The sequence below is a fragment of the Eucalyptus grandis genome, chromosome 9 (assembly GCF_016545825.1).
Source record: "Eucalyptus grandis isolate ANBG69807.140 chromosome 9, ASM1654582v1, whole genome shotgun sequence".
In the NCBI taxonomy this organism is placed as follows: domain Eukaryota; kingdom Viridiplantae; phylum Streptophyta; class Magnoliopsida; order Myrtales; family Myrtaceae; genus Eucalyptus; species Eucalyptus grandis.
In genome coordinates, this window is record NC_052620.1 from 10,906,593 (window position 1) to 10,925,446 (window position 18,854).

The 18,854-nt window shown below is 37.1% G+C and overlaps 3 protein-coding genes across 7 annotated transcripts; 1 reads left to right on the plus strand and 2 right to left on the minus strand.

Annotated features, from left to right (window-relative positions):
* Positions 1-246: 246 nt before the first annotated feature.
* LOC104418273 (transcription factor MYB92) lies at positions 247-2,109 on the plus strand. Its single transcript, XM_010029558.2, has 3 exons — positions 247-500; positions 803-932; positions 1,062-2,109. The coding sequence occupies exons 1-3, from the start codon at positions 368-370 to the stop codon at positions 1,810-1,812; spliced, it is 1,014 nt and encodes a 337-aa protein (XP_010027860.2). The 5' UTR covers positions 247-367; the 3' UTR covers positions 1,813-2,109.
* Positions 2,110-9,132: 7,023 nt separating this feature from the next.
* On the minus strand, positions 9,133-12,215 carry LOC104418275 (protein ROOT PRIMORDIUM DEFECTIVE 1). The gene is given in 2 exon segments (XM_039302066.1): positions 9,133-9,482; positions 10,638-12,215. A coding segment is annotated over 1 exon segment (1,185 nt). The 5' UTR covers positions 12,180-12,215; the 3' UTR covers positions 9,133-9,482; positions 10,638-10,994.
* On the minus strand, positions 9,133-18,500 carry LOC104431622 (general transcription factor 3C polypeptide 6-like). Of its 5 annotated transcripts, none has more exons than XR_005546598.1 (7): positions 18,302-18,500; positions 17,889-18,019; positions 17,350-17,400; positions 14,211-14,262; positions 12,634-12,879; positions 10,638-12,180; positions 9,133-9,482 (listed from the first exon to the last, which is right to left on the minus strand). XR_005546598.1 is itself a non-coding variant. In XM_039302067.1 (5 exons), exons 2-5 carry the CDS (start codon positions 18,006-18,008, stop codon positions 12,695-12,697), a joined length of 408 nt encoding a protein of 135 aa, XP_039158001.1. In that variant the 5' UTR covers positions 18,009-18,019; positions 18,302-18,500; the 3' UTR covers positions 12,434-12,694. The 5 variants fall into 5 exon arrangements, 1 of the variants encoding a protein (XP_039158001.1); XR_005546597.1 differs by having other exon boundaries at positions 10,638-12,427; XR_005546599.1 differs by lacking the exon at positions 10,638-12,180.
* Positions 18,501-18,854: the final 354 nt, after the last annotated feature.

Below are 18,854 nucleotides of genomic sequence, written 5' to 3' on the forward strand. Positions count from 1 at the left end.
ACTAATAACATATGGACCATGTAGTCATAGAAACAATAAATTTGGCTGGGGTACAATTGACTAGTGAAGAAATATTTTTATATTATATATTTTTTAATGGGCAACCATTGAAGAAATGAGGAAGGGGCTTGAAGCCATCTATGGGGCAGGACATGTTCAACGCAACCAATGAGGGGACGCCAAGGTGGCTGCCGTCTTCTACTTTGGTCGAGGGTGACACTGCTAATTGGTCTGGTTTTGTATATAAATAGGGAAGCTGCAGTTAAGGTTAGATTGCAGGGGGACCAAATCCTTGTAGAGAGAGACACAAGAGCACAAAATCCATACAAGGAAGAAGAAACAGCAAAGAGAAATAGAGCAGAAAGTGATGGGGAGGTCTCCTTGCTGTGATGAGAGTGGCCTTAAGAAAGGTCCCTGGACTCCTGAGGAAGATCAGAAGCTCATCAAGCACATCCAGAAGCATGGCCATGGCAGCTGGAGAGCTCTCCCCAAGCTTGCTGGTACTTTCTCTCTCTCTCTCTCTCTCTCTCTCTCTCAATGGAAGTTTGGTTCCGAAAGCTACAAGAAAGTATTCTGTGTATTGGCCGGACAGCATGCTGTGGTGACGCGCAGACTGATCACTTGTCAGGAGAGCGATCATACGGATCTTGTATAATTGATGCATCTGATATATGAGATGCTTTCTTGGAGATTAGAATAAGAGAATGGATGAGTCTCTATTAGTCTGTCCCTTCGATTTTGTGAAGTTTCAAGCCATCACAATTCATATTGAAGGGTCGGTGGTTTATATTTTTCTTGGCAGGTCTCAACAGATGTGGGAAGAGTTGCAGACTGAGATGGACAAACTATCTGAGGCCTGACATCAAGAGAGGCAAATTTTCCCCTGAAGAAGAGCAAACCATCCTCAATCTCCACTCTATCCTCGGCAACAAGTAATAATCTACTGATTCCCATAAAACTTTTGGGTTTTTTTTTTTTTTTATTAGGTTATTTCTCCTCTATCATTTTACAGTTCAATTTGGATAATTTCCTAATTCTGTTTCTTTTTTCAACTTGAGAAGGTGGTCAGCTATTGCGGGTCACCTACCAGGTCGGACGGATAACGAAATAAAGAACTTCTGGAACACCCATCTCAAAAAGAAGCTGATCCAGATGGGCTTCGACCCGATGACCCACCGGCCCCGAACCGACATATTCTCGAGCCTCCCTCACCTCCTTGCCCTGGTCAACTTGAAGGAGCTCATCGACCACCACTCACTTGAGGAGCAGGCGAGGCTCCAAGCCGAGGCCATCAACAAGTTCCAGTACCTGCAATACCTTCTTCAGCCACCCACACCACCGGTCTCTCTCACTCCCACCACCTCAAACAATGTCGTCACAGATGACGTGGAGACCATGAAGCTCTTGAATGCCTTTGCCTCAATCAAAGAGAACCAAATGATGACCTTATCATCATCACCATCACCTTCCCAGTTAGAAGCAACCGCTCACTCACTATTTGGGAATGCCCCAGTTAGTCCTGTCCATGATAGTTACCCTTTTGCCCACTTGCCTGAGCTACAAAACCCGTGCAGCTTCCAGACAAACTTGAGCAAGGATCATGATAACAACAACAATAACACTATGGTCCAAGCTAGCGAGTTCGCAATATTCAGCCAAGGAGAGAACTCACCAAATTCTCCTTGGCTTCCTTCTTCTTCAACGCCGTCTCCTCCTGCCGAGACTTCTTTCACCAACACTTTCAACGGCGATGGCGGGGCTGTCTCCTCCATCTGGCCCGACCACCTCCTCGACGATTTCAATTTTTCGTGAGATTGCTTAGTTAGCTCTTTAGAGACATGTTACGTGTTTGTATGATAAAATGTCTTAGTACAGTGTTTCACATCCTGATTAAGTATACTACAGCGTATATTTCTAAGAAAAAACGCGTTTCCATGAGCCGTGCTGATGCAACGCAAATTGATGGCGACTTTTCGAATTTTCTTTAAAGGACGGAGCGACCTTGGATCAGAAGTTAACTAGTCGTTGACGTTTTGCATGCAGTGTAATATGTTTTATGCCATCTTGACACAGTTTAATGAAATTGCCCTTCGTATGCGGGTTTGTTGATCTTGAATCGCCGGACTGAGAAACTAATTTCGGGATTATCGTGAAACCAAGGTGAAAATATCAATTGTAAACGTGAAATTAATATGATATCACTTGGTGCCTATTCTCATTCTTCATTGTATGGCAAATAATTGCGATATCTATATTCCCTCATTAGAACCCCGTACACACGTAGTAAATAGAACAGATCGTGACATACACTACGTGTAGGTTGCAGCTCGATAGATAAGAGAAGATTAGAAGAATCCAAGAAGAAGATGAATCCAATTCATGTGTTCACACATAGGAAACCGGGTTTTCCTATCACATCTCTGCTTTTTTCAAATTTCTGACCTATTGTATGTGGAATTATTATCACTAATTAAGCTTTTATTATCTGTAATATAAGTTAAGATCAAGGTTCCACCGAATCTTCCACCTGCAACACATCTAACCACTCTGTTTCTCTGGACGAAGTGTGTATGTGTGCGGCTCCTCCCAAAACTCCATTTTCATGTGATAGTGATCTTTACTTGACATTGCCCTTTAGCAGAGAAAACGATCATCTTTCTTTGTGTTCTAGACTAATAGAGCCCTAAAAACTCAGAGGGGCGAGAGAGAGAGAGAGAGAGAGAGTTGACCGATTTATAGATGTCAAAAGCAATGACGTAGAAAGGATTCTCAAATTTCTCAATGATAAGAGGGACCCCATAAGTAGGTAGGAATCAAGAAAGGGTGACAAAGTTTTCTGAACAGCTCAAAGACATTGGTCATCTTCCTACCACTTTTGTTTTTTAGTCCTAGTTTAGATCGAAGAAAAAGTACTTTTGATTTCTATTATTTAAATGATCACATCCAGGACGAAAATTCGTTTTTTTGGGTAAATATATAAATAATTTACATGGCTTGTAAGCAAGAAATTAGGAGGGAAATGTTATATCATTTATTGCCCCGAAAATTCATGATTGACCCAAAAATAAATGGTGTAGAATAACATAGAACTTTGTATTTGAGTTTGTGTAATTTCTTAACATTTATATAACGCTGTAAGGGTTATATGTAAAACATACACTACATGTTATCATACTATGATTCACCAAATATATTGAGGAGTGACAAAGCATGAATAAGTCAAGGCATCTTTTTTAAGTATGAAAGTTAATTGTTTATCAACATTACATAGGGACCGGGCTATGCCTAAATGGAAGACCCTCTTGTGCTCTAGCCCCTAAGAAATTTTGTCAATTGAGTGGGATTAGATATGGGACCGAGCAAGCTTTTTGAGGCACAAAGAGAAGCTACATTATAGAGATGTCAAGTTGAGTGCTTCTATGAGAGTTTGAGCAGTTTTGTGAAAGAGAATCTGCGAGAGTTCAGATTCTAAGAGATTAATGTGTGCAATTTAGGGCTGAAACACTCAAACAATTAACAACTCAAATTGCGCTTACCCGATTGATTCTAGATTGGTTTACATGAGGACATTAGGTTATTGGGAGAAAATTTGGAAACCAGTTTTGACCGGTTCAGAAATTTTATACCTAGAACCATCATTCTAATTGAAACTTGGTTTTAGCTTCTTCTTTTTTTCTTTTTTTCGAAAACCAAATATATATGTTGGAGATGGGTTTTGAACAGAGGAAGCTTAGACAATCTATCAATGCCTTAATCATTATGCCACATATTTTTCATAATATTCTCCTATAATTATAGTTATATTACTTAAAATTAAGCATTTTTGGTCCCAAGCTTTTCGTAAGGAAAGTGGTTCACATCTGAGTTCCAAATATTGAAAATTGACTATGATAGGATAGATTTCCAGTTCTTTTAGAGTCTGCTCACTTTGAACCGATAACATATCTCAAGATTAGGAAACCTCCTCTTTCCTTATGTTTCTCAAATTGAGTTTGAACTCAACACAGAAAACCTAATAGAGATATTTTTCTTTAAAAAACATGAATGTTTCTTTTACACAATATATTATATATATATATATATATATATATATATATTGAATGGTTACATAGCCTTAGAAGATTAATAACTTTCTTTTTAGAAGATTAAAAACAAAAACACATCATTGGATGAAATTACGCTCTGTTCCCTCTCGATTGACTATCACACGACAAGAAGTAAAACATCAGGAAAAAGTAAAGAAGAAAGGGGACAGTCTCCTCAATCACTTGATTCGATGTATCTTCTTGACAGTATGAACAACACAACCGGGGAAGTAAATCTCTGGACTTTCTAATTCAACTTTGATTAGGAATGTGTCGTCTTTTCAAAGAGTAAATTGAGCTAACAGTAATTTCCTCATTAACAAAGATCTCAGCTCTCTAAGGTCTCTGACATTGCCTTTATTCCATGTGAGGCTCAAGCTCCAAGAAGAAAAAGTGAGCACTGACGGGTCAACCTTGATATATATACATATATCTATGGTCTCTAATTCCAAGGATTTAACGAGGAAACAAGCGAGCAGTGACGGGTCAACTTGGTATATGTACAGATGGCTAAGGAGCCACCACTCCCGAGGATTTACCAAACTCCTCTTAGCCTCCAGAAATAAAAGAATTATTGCACTGATTTGACACGTGGCCTCCCCATGTTAGACTCGACGGACTGTAAAGGAGAAAATATTTAATGGAGCTGATGGTCCCGATGTATTGGGATAAAAGCACAGGATGCATCCGTGTTGTTTCCTAAACATGAAGGAAAATGATACCAGCGCGGATATCACTCGACTAACATTAACAATAATACGCACACATTCCATTATTACCAGAGAAAATTATCCAAAAGATCTTAAACTAATTGTACGACATTTATTTAATCATAAATATTTTAATTTTGTCATTCGAAAAGTTTAAAATTAAATTAACACAACCAAAATATTTAGGTTTAATTGACAAATTGTCAAAAGATTTAGAACTAAGTTGATATAATTAAAAAGTTGAAGGAGGTTAAATTGGTTGCCATATAATTGGTTTAGAACTTTTTGAATAATTTACTAAATGTTAAAGATCACGTTTAATAGATCGATTGATACACCGTAGCATTCTACTTTTTCGCTAGATTTAGTAGTTTGTACATGTACTTTCCCTTTCATTTTTCAAAGCACTAGTAAAATGTCATGCGCTTGCTTAGACATGGTTTCAATGCTATTAGATAAACTATATTTACTTAATTTAGAAAAGAACCACATAAAAGAAGAAAATATGAGATCTTCATGAAATCAATGGTCTTTTTCTAGGTATAACGAGAAATGCTCATTGAAGAAGAGAGAAGATTAACCAAAAGTTAGGTCATCAAGAAGATATAGCACTTGCGTGAACATGTTTGGACATGACTTCTTTGATTTTAACACATGCAATTGACTTTGCAGTTCTTTTGTTTTTAATTGTCATGGACATACACATCAGACATGTCCATGTTGGTGGAGACAATAGTTCCTATGGTAAGTCAGAAAAGTAAACACATTTGGCACACCTTATTGTATTAAATTGAATTTCACCAAATAATTGGTTTTGGTTTTGGCTATTAAAACCCACTTAGTCACAAAAGTCAACCTCTAATAGGTGTTGCCCTTCTCTTAGTCTTGCCGTCCTTTTACTCAAGAGACGGCGGATCCGATGACTTTGAGAGATTCATGTCATTGACATTAGTACTCTAATAAACTAGAGAAACCCGTTAATTAAATCAAACATGTTTTGCCCAAGGGGAGAAAAGTATGCAGATTTGAATGCTTATTTGATGTCTATTATGAAGACTTAAGTAATTTCATAAACAATGTGCAAGAGGGTAAACATTGTTGGTGGGAGAGAGTGATATTGAGCAAACGTGGATGCACACAATAACACATGCTATGGGATGAAAGGGAAGGATGAAAAGAACTCCAAGGACGGTGCCACTATTTTCTAGGTCATTCACTAATTAGGTGGGATTTCATTGCTTGCTTTTCTAGCAAGGGATTGACCGTGAAGATCTTGCAATTAAGAAAAAGCAAGACCCGGATAATCTTATTGCGGACGGCCAATATTTGATTAAAAAAGGGTGGGCTATATACAATTCCAATATGGCTCAATCTGCCCATTTTCAACAAAGGGACAAAATTGTCCTTAATTATTTAAATAAAATTTAAAATGGTGGACCCCAAATTTATCTACTTTCCATTTTTTTCTATTTTTCTTTTTGCATGTAGGGTCTAGTTTTCATGATTAGGAATATCCAATTTTTCTTTTTGTTCATTTGTTAAGTGGGCATTGGGTAAGTGAAGGCATTTTTCACGTTGTTAAGCAAATTTATGGGTTAATTGTCATATATTTATAAATTTTTGTATTTATAAACTTTTGTTGTTGTCTATTGTTAAAATATCTCATATCACTTTTCTATAAGATTTATATACTTCTTATATACATATGATCTCCCTCTACTTATTAGTTTAAATTTTTAGGTTATACATTCTAATATTTATCACCATCAAAATTTTTATTATCAGTTGTCTTTTATATACGATTATTGGGATGATTGGATGAAAAAAAAAAACACATTCTTCAAATATTTGCCACAAAAAAATCACAAGTACATTAAAAATCTTGATGATTTAAAAATCAAAACTTTAAAAAATAAACAAAATGACACCTAATGGATTGACAAACACTAAAATCATTGATGGTGTGTTTAGGAAAAAAAAACACCAAGATGCTTTAATGTGCATAACCTTTTTTCGTCGGTTTTGTGTGTGTATGTGCGTGCGTGCGTGCGTGCGTGCGTGCGTGTTCTTCTACATAAACCTATGACGTCTTGGATGGTTCTGTGTAATCGTGTCTCGCCGGTGTTAGGAAAAAACACCAATTTTTGATGCGGTAAACAAAAAGATTTGATATTAATTTCAGACTAATCAAATAAAAGATAACAAGTTCACCACAAAAATAAGTTTTGAGGGTAGGAGTGACATTTGTTATAATAGCAATGATAAAGGGAGACTAGTTTTTATTTTCTAAATAGCAATAAACTTAAATTCGAAGGACAACCATAATAAGAAAATACTATATTGAAGATAACTATACAAATATGAAAATTTTTAGGGGCAACTTTATCTATATTGTGAAAAAGAGTAGATTTAATCATAACGGTAGATAGCCGTATAATGAGCTCACGGATGCATTCATGAAGCCTGGGAGGGGCAAAAAGGCCAATTATTTAAGCTTTATTAGAGCTAGAAATACGACACAGTCCTCCAAGTTTCTTGCCTATTTCTTACTTTTCACATTGACATGCGGCCGTTTACGTTTTTATTTCTCAACTATTTTGTATTTTATTGTTTCCTACAAGTATATACATATATCATGTATATGTTCAATAGAAAATCCATCAATTTGCTTTTTCTGTTAATGAGAAGTGCAAATTGCTTGTTTTTTCAACATAATCATCTCTAATGTACACTACTAAAAAACTCACGATCTGTGATAAAATTCAGTTTTCTTACTTAATTAAAATACTCAGGCTTGGTATTTGCGATAGATGACTCCACTGAATAAATTTGAAGTACTCTACTTATAAATTTTCTTCAAAACAAGACCTTTTATTACTTTTATCTCAATAAAAAAATTTAGAAAAAAAAAATGTCAATAGAACTATCTGTTATGCAAATGTTCTTTGACACATGTAGTAAAACCAAATATCACTTAAGCCTTTAAGGTGAGTACATATAGATTTTCACCAAATATATACATGCATCACCCCCTAAACTTGGTCTATTAAATAGTTTTTTCCTCCTATAAAAGAATTAAATTTTGTTTTGTCAAAAGCATATGCCGTGTGTATCTTGGATTCGATTCCTTTTCCTGAAATGATGCTCCTCTTTATCTCAAATGTGAATGAATAAGAAAAAGATTTTTCTCCTTTCTTATTTAATCTATTTAGACTAAGAGATTCCGTGTCCCATAATTGAAATCGAAAGGCTCATGACTGGTTATCTTAGTCAACTTTTAGCAGATCCATATGTCGACGTGTTGCGGAAAAGAGTTAAAAAAAAAAAAAAAGGAGGTGGAAAACTTGTTCAAAAGTCAATATGGTCAATCTTGTCAAGGCAATAAGATAAAAGTACAACAGTAATAATATCTCAGCATTTATATATTCAGCCATTCAAAATTCATACGCATTAAGATTCTTACTATAAAGGCTAAACGTAGAACCAACCATTCATGTTGAAAGACAACCATAGCCACAGAAATTTAACTCCCGATCTGTCAACACCTACAAGTCATCAACATTTATTATGAACGGGCAGTGAGCTCGATCGATGAGAGCGAAATTTCATACAAGCAGAACATCATCGGTGAATAAGACAATCGACAAACCACAAGCTTGTCAACAGCGAAGGAAATTGACAACACATAGAGCGAAAGTCATGATGAGAGCCTTCTCCATCCATTATTGGAGTCTAGAGAGTCTGAGAGTATATTTTGGGTCAAGCTTCCAATGGTAGACCAATTGACATAGCAAGGCCCACCCATTATTTGATGGATCTTCATGACTTGGTACCTCCATAAAAGATAAGAGAGGATTTTCCTTTTTGTGGGTCACAAAAGATAAAAGGGAGATTGACCAAGCACGTATGATTTGATCATTATGGCATTCTCTAATCAAAAGCTGACCAGAAGTTTTAAAGTCATTCGTTTGAATACAAAGATGATTTGATTGGTGTGGCTCCCAAGACTTTCGTCTTTGCTGTAGAAAGGATGAAGTTTTTAGGTGGAAGTTCCATGAGAAAGAAGCAGCCAGAAAAGAACAAAAAACTGGTTCACAAAAGTTAGGCTACGCTTTGACCATAGGGTTAGACATAGGCAAAGCAACGACGAATTTTGATTAGTGATGGTGATATGATGAGGTCCAGCTGGAAGTCCCGCTCAGAAGAGTCAAAAAGATTCCATTTTTGGGAGGACAAGTTTGATTTGAATCGAGCCAGCTAGAGATATGGAGGACGAAGCAACGTGGGCTTTATACGAGGTGAATAGAGAAGGTATCAAAGAACTTGAAAAAGCATCCTTGTAGAAAAGGAGAAAATGCCATTTACTTGACATGCACTAGCTCCTCAAGATCAATCGTTGAGCTCAAACACCATTCAATTTCTCCAATCTTGTAATGGCGATAAGTGGGCCAGCAGCCCACACGATGCGCTGTCATGGTACTATGGTTAAAAGAAAGCAATAGAAACACGAGAAAAGGAGTCCAATTTCGAGTACTGAAAAGTTTCAGGGCTGTCTTCTTTGTAACATATAGGACAGAGAGAGCCATGGGAAGTCAATAACCTGAAGTAGCTGATACCGCTCCAAAAATAGGTGCTGTGGTAGACAGCGGAACTCCCTCGTAACCAGACCACAGCAACTTGGCAAGTTCTGTGGAAACACCAAATCAGCTCTGATCATTAACAACAGGAATAGAAGAGAAAAGAGGGGACAAAGTGCACTACTTGCAAGCAACAGAACAGAACTGGATTAATCTGACACATCAGTCAAATGCAATGCAGTAAATGAACCTTGAATGATTTCTTCTTGTGTGAACGAGATTAGGGCGAGACATAGAATGCGGAAAATACAAGTCGGCATTAGGGCAAGACAGACGCATCTTTGATAACGGAATCCAATGTATTATTTAATCAAAAGAAGCCCTTTCATCATGTATCGTGTCTATATATATATTGAACCGGGCTAGAGAAGATGACACAGAAACAATATGAATATCCAAAGATTATATTGAGTTATTGACTAGAGATGCGGAAACAAAGTATATTGCACAAGACTGCAGATTCTTAACTTTTTTCTTGCGCCTGCTTCACAGTTGTACCCTCATTTTCAGCGGTTGCCAATTCATAATCATAAATTGCTTGAATCATTCCTATTTAGTATGGTTGCAAGAGCAACAGAATTGCTTATAATCTATTCATCACCAACCAAGAAAGTTGTTTTATCATTAATTGATTCATTCTCATTGAATGAAATGGAAAAGAAGGCCCCAAAGGCCCATAATGAGTAAAGAAACTCATCAAAGACTACATTTGTTCAAGCTGAAGGGGCATAATACATGAAGTTCAGTAACATAAGCAGTCATAACTCTGGGAGCTGAACCATTTCACTAATGGAAAGATGCAACAGAAAGTATGATCAACTGTCCTCGATTTTCATTAATGCCACAATTTGAAAGTAAAGAGGACCATAGGAGAAAAGAAGAGCGCTGACAATGCCTAAAGGACCCTCACTGACCTAAGAAACATATTGTTCAACCTTTTGTGCCACGGTCAGAACCGACAATTGAAACTTAAAATAACAAAAACAAGCAAAAGCTTTTGAGGTTGGAACTTAATAATTTGACAATTGAACAACTAGAAAATGATTTTAGCATTATACCTACCACAATGCTGCATTCAAGGAAAGAATAAACACTACACATAGCTGTAGACATGTATGCCCACTTAATAATGCCTGATATGCTTGTACATAACCACAAATAGATGTCTTGCATATTTGAGACATGCAGTTATGCACAGGCCTCACCTGAGATTCTAGAATTTGATTGCTTGAACTGACACAGAGGCCCAGATTGTACATCATCAGCAAAAAGCTACTCCAGATGAATCTAGACTGTATATGATAGGGCACTGGAATTGAATGGAGTTTATCAGGCCAAATCCAGAAATGCCCAAATATCTTAATCTCTGAAACTTAATGTGGACAAAACCACCTCTTAGACAACCCTCATCGGCTGGCCGTTTTTCCATAGTTCATAGATTGTCTTATTTACCTTTCTATCTTTCTAAACTTAAAACCAGGAAAACAAAAGGATGAGAGCAAGGCAGCTCTTCCTTGGAGAGGATCTATCAAAAGTACAACAAAACTTGTGTTTCTTTAGTCTCATCCTTTTCCTCGAAACTGATCCACTTTGCTCTGGTCAGCATCCCTTATCATTGGACTACTAGAAAAAAATGCATGATGTCCCAGCAGAACTAAATTAAGGAGCTTTCTCCTTGCCTCATAAACAGGATTGGGGTCATCCTCTCTCATAAGCTTCTCTGAGGAAACGGTGTGTGTTTTCGCCTTGGTTGAGAGATAAAATATCCCAGGATGATCCAAGAACAAGTCCCTGATATTCATATCTATTTCAAACCAATTTCTAAAATGACTAATCTTGTCCACTTCAATTATCTTTTCCATGGTGAGACTCAAGAATTCATGAACAATAGCAACTGCTCATTTTTCCAATGCCATGATTGCAGCCTTAGACTTTCTCTTTTCCCTTATCCCTTCATATGGCCCCACATAGGGCAATCTCTGCCATTCCTGAACCTTAGCTTTCAAGTCCTTGCTCAATCTCATTGCCGGAGGAAAACCATGCTTGAAACTGAACCTAATTTCTGTTCTATCAACATGACTGTCTTCCCTACAACACTCAGTAACCCTCCAATTCTCAACTGCTGCTGTGAGATGACTTTTTTCCGGAACAACATCAGCCAACTTCAAGATATAAGTATTTGGTTCATGACCATCACAATGTCTAAAGAGATTGGAATTTCGAGAAATAACAGAATCCTCAAAGTCATCTGGGAGACCAAGCTCCCTCCAGACCTTGAAAGCAGCGCGGAGTGGCAAAGACTTTTTTGGAGTCATTAATAAAAGGTGAAGTAATCGGTCTACAACAAGGGGCATTGATGCTTTGATTGCCTGACTTGCTTCCAAGGCAATTTCAATGGCAGCATTGGTTAATTTGCAAAAGGATTGAGACTTATTAGTATCATAAAATATTTGGAAGATGTGGGGGTATTTGCAGATGAAGGAGGCAGCACCACGATTCAAGCGGAGCTTCTGGGAGAGCCTATTGAGGAAGTCCAATGAAATTGATGATGAAGGGTTGCTCGAAGCAAGGAAGAGGTCTTGAATTGCAACCACTTTAAGAAGGTTTTTGTACTTCTCCATGAGTTTTTCGAATGTTGGGTCTCTAGCCCTGGAGGCTACATTCCGTGCAGAGGTTGTCTTGGTTCTAGTAGTTATTACCACAGAAGAGCAGCATCTGGAGGGTTTAAAAATGAATCTCCAATTCATCCTGACAAGGAAAGTTCAAGGTTTGTTGGACCTACTGATTCATCCCATTAAGCATGCGAGTCCTTTATTTTGAAAAGCTCATGAAGAAAGCTTTGAGCTTTACACCAGCAATTACACCCCAGAAACACAAATCCACAAGGACATGAAGAGCTGACTAAGAGTTTTCCCTGATAATTTCAGATGATAATATGGTTATTGCTGAGTCCTAGAGAAACCCCCCCCTTCTTCTTCTCTTTATCTCTAGAAGCCTGCACTCAGAAACAATCTTGAAAATAATACTGCAAGTAAACGTTTGGACACAGAGCTGCTTATCAGCTACATCATTGGGCACTCAAAGCTAACCACAAAAAAGATGTAGATCAACCAGATATAAGCTAATTATAGACCACATAGAAGTGAACAGAAAGACAAAACAAAAAACTAAACTACTCAAATACTAAAGCAAAAGACTTACCCAATGTATCCACAAGACAACCAATTTTCCAAGTGATTGATGACTACATGAAAACATTTATTCATGGCTGAGCACTTGCGTCAGGAACATTGGTATCTACAAATAATTTAAACTTGAGAATCTTATTGATGCAGGCAACTGGTTTTACTTGCTTGCTGGGACACTGATTTGGATCCATATTAGATTTGCCAGAGGATTTGTTCGCTTCAGATGGTCCTGTCTCTTCAGGAACAATGGAGGAAGTACCTGCATTGAACATACATGTCCTTTCTTAGATGCTTCATAGGAAGATACGGATGACTGCTATTCCTTATAAAGAAAATCTAGAGCAATATAACATTGTCACAAACAGTCAACAGCCTTCTTTTATCTTTAGAGCGGAATCAATTAAATTCAAGGATAAGACAAGAAGCTTGTCTAAGGTGTTTCTGAGCCAAACAAGAAGATGTAACTTTGTGATGATAACATAATGTAGATCAAGAGGCTAGGGAAAGTCAAGGCCTATAGAGAATGAAAGAAAAGTTCAAGATAAACCTTAGGAAGTAGTCCTTGTCAAGTACTTTATAAGAAACAGAGAGCACATGTACATTGTCCCACTTACTGCAAAAGAGGCTTTATTGTCCTGGATTCCTAAATTTTTTCAGTAATAGCTAAGCAGGTATTATAGAGGTGCAAGAAACGAAGATATGAAAATGAAAAGCATAAAGCAAGACAATTAAATTGGAAAGATGATTATTTGACATATAGGTAGTGGAGACTGGAGAGAATGGTAGCTATTGACATACAAGCCACACAAAGCCTACAGAAAATGAGTTCAATTTCTTTAAAATGAAGCACAATGGCAGAAAGTAAACTCACTTTTCTTTTCCCATGATAAGAAAGTAAATTTCCTTGATCATACATCATCACTAAAATTCGGAGCATGTCTGGATTAACTTTTCCTTTTTAATTTAATCTAAATCTCATTGGGCATGTACTCTTGTCATTTATAAACCTAAACACCTAAAACTTTCGCATCATATAAATATTGACAGATAGATTTGTATATATATATATATATATATATATTTTTTTCGTAACTTTTAAGATTTACGTAATATTTTATATTTTGGATAAAAAGCAAAAAAGTACTTTTTCACTTATGCAGAATGCAAGACAAACAAGCTCTCATTCCTCTTAATTGCCTAAAAGTTCTTAACTCTTGATTGAACAATGATGGATAGGCAGCCCATGATGCAAGAATTAAATATAGAATTAGAACAAACAAATCTTTTGACATTCTGTTCTAGTTTGCAATGGACACTACTTTAATAAATTAGCAACAGAACAGTAATTCCCCAACCACCCTTGCCTCTAAAAAGACAGTAAATTGCTTTCACAGCTCCTTTTATACCATAATTGGCTTTTTAAAATATGGAAAAAGATGTTCGTATACCAAACTTCCTGAAAGCCAGGAAACTAAAGTGAATGGAACCCTGGAACCCTCATAGACATAAGATTTTTAAATCAAATTAAAGGTCGTTCAATGCTGCTATTATACACGGATATGTAAACAATTTAAATCAAAGGAGACTCACCCTCTTCGGTAAGAGCAATACATGTTCCTATTGTTTCCTCGTAATGCCCAATCTGCACCAAAGGAAAGCATAAGTTAAGAGCGACTAAATCCAAGTCCACGTGAAATCTCACAATTGCATATATTCATGGAAATACTTATGGAAGTAAAGTCACATAAATTTTGCATCTCACACAGTACTCCACACATAGTGGATTTAGAACAAAAGCAATGCAAAAATTCACTCAGCAATAGAGCAAAAGAAGACTTCGAGAGAGAGGGGCAAATAAAAACAAAGTAGTGAAATCAACGAAGCTGAATGTTTCTCAATAAGACTTTCAATTGCAAATCTTCAATATATTTATGGCCGTGAGACCAAGGTAATACTGACACTAACTCCAACTCTTCACTGAGGTCATATAACCATGTAATAAGGATACGCCAGGACATGGGTGTGGTTGCAAACAAGAGTCTCTTCATCTCAAGAAGAAACATGCCACATGTGTGCCTTAAAACAAAACTGATGTAAACTGTCATTGGTAAAATCTAGAAGAAAAGGTAATAATTTAAGTACGACAACTGAACACCATAGAAAATAAAAGATATTTTAAGCAAACATTGCATTCTACAAAGTGAGAATGTACTTTCACATCTGCAAGTTTCACTAAAGAAATGTATTCACGTATAAACTTTACATTGCACACATTTACATAGATGAAGAGACTGGCACATCCACATCCACATCCAAATTCCATCAACATAATACTAGCATGGTATATGAAGAGAGGAAACCATGCACTACAATCACATACAAAAGACAACATGACATCCTCATAATTCACAACTCTAGGTCTCTCTCTTGGCTTCAGACACACTTCAGCACAAAATTAGACACATAAATCGCTAAACAAAAAGAGTCAGTGCTTAGATTCTTTTTTTTTAATTTTTCTTAATTAAAATTAATTGCTACTTTTTAGATTATTGGTAAACTATGATGATGATGTTTGGTTACACCAATTAATACATGTTTGCATAGGATCATTCCAATTAACAATTTTCAAATGCTAATTGGTTTTTTTTTTTTTTTTTTCATTTCCATGGTAAACTATCTTTTGCGGGTAATCTAACCAAGTTATATCAGCTACAATTAAGGAAAAGTTATTCACCTGTTTCAGGATAACATCACAAGATGATTACTTATGCTTTCTAAATGGAAGCATGCTGAAATTAAAAAAGAAAATTGAGATGAAAGCAAAACATTATCTATGGGAACAGTGTTTTTACACCTGGACCAGTCAAAGAACCGGCACGGGTTCCAGTTCACCTTTCAACCAATTGGACACCTGGGTCAATGAAGTTCAAGAATTTACTAATACATTTATACAAACACAAATAATTGAGAAGAACATTTGAACTAGGTAAACACTGGGTTTGACCAGTCGAACTGGTGGCCAGTGCAGGGATTCAAACGTTTGAACCAGGTAAACACCAGGTTTGACCAGTACAACTAATTGAGAAGAACAAGACAGGATCATGGTCTGGCTCCCAATCCAACCAGTTGAACCTGCTAATCTGGCCCTGGTTTGAAATCATTACTATGAAGACATATGTTCTCCCTTTTCCCTCTGTGATTTGAGAATTCATCACAAATAATCTCTTCATTCTAAAAGTGAAAGTCTCTGCTTTCAATAATTAACCATTTTAGGTTTTTATTTGTGAAACAAACAAATTTATCCAAGGGCATGCTAGCGTTGTTTTCATGTAAATGCTAATCTTAGAAAATTATTTACAAGACATAATCGTCTCCTCCAGATGAAACCAAACAGGCCCTTAACTTTCCTGGAGCTTTTCAATAGTTCCATTATCAACTCATTTTCAATCATATTCAGGGTCAATCATCAATATGCCAGCAATGGCCATTAAAATGTCAAATCAAGCAATTAGAAATTAATAACAAACCTCATAGAGACAAAGTTTTCGATAATAATGCCAGCTTATGGCACAAGGCAATATAGCATGCAAGCATTATGTCCGACTTTGTAACCACTTCACCCAAAATATCCATGTTTTGAATTATTAACATCTGATCGATCGACTTTAATTGTCTACATACATAACTGAGTCTGCTGTTAAAAAATCTATTGATAACAAAAGGTATAGAACTGAACCAATTTGACTACTACCATCCATACAACTATGATCCGCACCTGCCACATGATTATAAATTAATGACAAAAGCATGAATTTTGGAGTATACAGACAGATTCTGAATGATTAATCACATTTAACCATGTTATTCTGCTTTTAACAGATTGAGGTGTGTTAACTTACCACACCTAATATGAAGGAATGACAAATGAAACATATGTTGAACAATGTATTAAGTTTCTTGACACAGTTAGCTACTGTTAGATGTTTACATCAGGTTCAGGTCTACTTGATAAACTAAACAGACAAGCACTATTGCTTATAGATGATGCTACAGATTCAGGGCCTCATATTCTAGTGCTGCAAAAAATTTGGCGTTAATATTATGAAAAATTCCAAACTGGTACACTTATGACAAATTTACGTCTCATTAGTTTACGTTAAATCTTATAGTCAAATTGTTGTGTTGGATGACACGTGGCAATTGATAGGCAAATCGGTTCAGGATTTTACCCTCTGATTGTCACATGTGCACTAATTTGTAGTTTTTTGTGGTAATAATTCAATTTAAAAGAAAGTAACAGAGGATAATAAATTTATCACAAATGTACTAGTTTGGGATTCTTAATGGTTAGTTTTGGGTAAATTTGTCCCATGCATACCAATACGGGCTTTTTGATGGTAAAAGAATTAGTTTGGGGGTAAATCCGTTAGAGGTGTACTGATTTGGCATTTTTCATGGTATTGACCCAAAAATTTGATGTATCAATGATTACATCATTATTTATTGTTGCATACATGGTCATGCTAGATAAATTTAAGGAAGAGATGGAAGAATGGAGGAGGAGGCGGCATGATATGCAATGGTTATGACGAGTACAAAACCCGACCCTATGCAAAGAGACTCGAATACTAGAAAGAAAAAACTCTCGGAAGAAACTATACAATACAAAATTTCCTATCTCAATTCTCCCCCGCCAAAAAAAAACATGTAAATTAGATAAAGAGCTTACCAGCTTCAATTTGTTATCAATGACCAATATGGGATTCAACGTATCCAAACCCTGCAGTACAGAAAATATTCGCTGATAAACAACTGACTCGATGAACGGCAATGTACATAAGTTTCCATTGAGGAACTAAAAAGGGCGCAGATGGTCGAGGGAAAAAAATTTCTCACTCAAAAGGAGACAGCCAATCTATGACTACGAGACAGTGTTTAAAGACAACTGAACCTGCAGTGCTAGTGTGTTTGGTGGTTGGATAGTGTTAAAGTCTTAATCAAATGATTTTTAAGATAGTAGAACATCAACAGTGGAAACGAAATACGGATCCCAAGTAATAGCATGTTCCATCTATTGCAGGTTCAAGCACATTGACTATCCAATTATTATTGTACCATAGACCACGGGCCTCACAGTATTTTGGTTAAGCACTCAATAAAGCTGTAGGTGAAAACCAAATACCCGATCACTATGAGATGATTACAAACAACAGATACAAGACCAGAGAATTGCTAAAACAACAAAAGTTAGTAAGCCTGAACACATACAGACAAGACATAAGGCGCATTGGCCGGGATGTCGAACTGCTCAGGGATGGAGTCGAGATCAAGCAGGACGTATTCTTCTTCAATCTCTACATCATCATCATGCGCCACATTTGCCTCCATGCTTTCATCACCTGCAAAGATTACAGAATTCAATGCTTTTGAGATGTGTGAAAAGACAGGCTTATTAAAAACAAGAGTGGATATCCATATACAATGCCAACAGAGCTTAAAACTATACGATTTAGCCGATCGCGATCTTCGCCATTTACATTGCTCCTTTCTCGCCAAATAATATATCGATGATTACGCGAGAGAGAAAGAAACGTCGAAAGGAGCGTAGCGAGAAAAGTTCTACCGGAGCAGCCAAGTGAGCTGCCGGAGAAAGCAAAACCTCATGGAGATTCGTGACGGACCTGGTCGCTGCGAGGAATCGAGCGAGTTCGGCGCCGAGCACTCCGCGAGTCGGGACGGAGGCGCCGCTCGTCGGCGGGAGGCCGCGACGGGATCAGTCTATCGGCCGTGACGCGTGGAGGGAGGGAGCGAGCGGGGGACCTCGGTGCCGGCCGCGACTCGCCGGGCCTCCTGCTCGCGCGGCGGCGGGGCGGCGGGGCGGCGGCGTCGGTCGCCGTCTGCAGGAGGAAGAAGCTGCGCAGCGACAGTCGAGGTCGCAAAATCGCAAAAAAAAATTGTTTTCCTAAATTGGCAAAAAGAAATCAGGGGCTTCGCAGGACTAGAGTGAATTCCCAATATGCCCCGCCAATTTTTGGGGCATCGCCAAATTGTTCCCTTGTAGTTTAAGGGCATGTTTGTCCACACAACAACAAAATCTTTTAGGGTGCATTTGATAATCTGAATTTTAATAGGAAATCAAATTTAGGATTTTGCTATATCTTATCGCAATAATAAAATTGAGTATTTTCATATCGTATCATTCCGTTGTTTGGTATTGACGATAAATTAGTATGA

Bases quoted from the DNA above. Each gene is read 5' to 3' on its own strand.
- LOC104418273 (XM_010029558.2), top strand. From the start codon at position 368: ATGGGGAGGTCTCCTTGCTGTGATGAGAGTGGCCTTAAGAAAGGTCCC. The intron at 501-802 runs GTACTTTCTCTC...TTTTCTTGGCAG, and splicing joins AGCTCTCCCCAAGCTTGCTG to GTCTCAACAGATGTGGGAAG. The intron at 933-1,061 runs GTAATAATCTAC...CAACTTGAGAAG, and splicing joins CACTCTATCCTCGGCAACAA to GTGGTCAGCTATTGCGGGTC.
- LOC104431622 (XM_039302067.1), bottom strand. From the start codon at position 18,008: ATGGAGGCAAATGTGGCGCATGATGATGATGTAGAGATTGAAGAAGAA. The intron at 14,263-17,349 runs GTAAGCTCTTTA...CCTTTGGTGCAG, and splicing joins TTGATAACAAATTGAAGCTG to ATTGGGCATTACGAGGAAAC. The intron at 12,880-14,210 runs GTGAGTCTCCTT...TGTTCAATGCAG, and splicing joins TATTGCTCTTACCGAAGAGG to GTACTTCCTCCATTGTTCCT.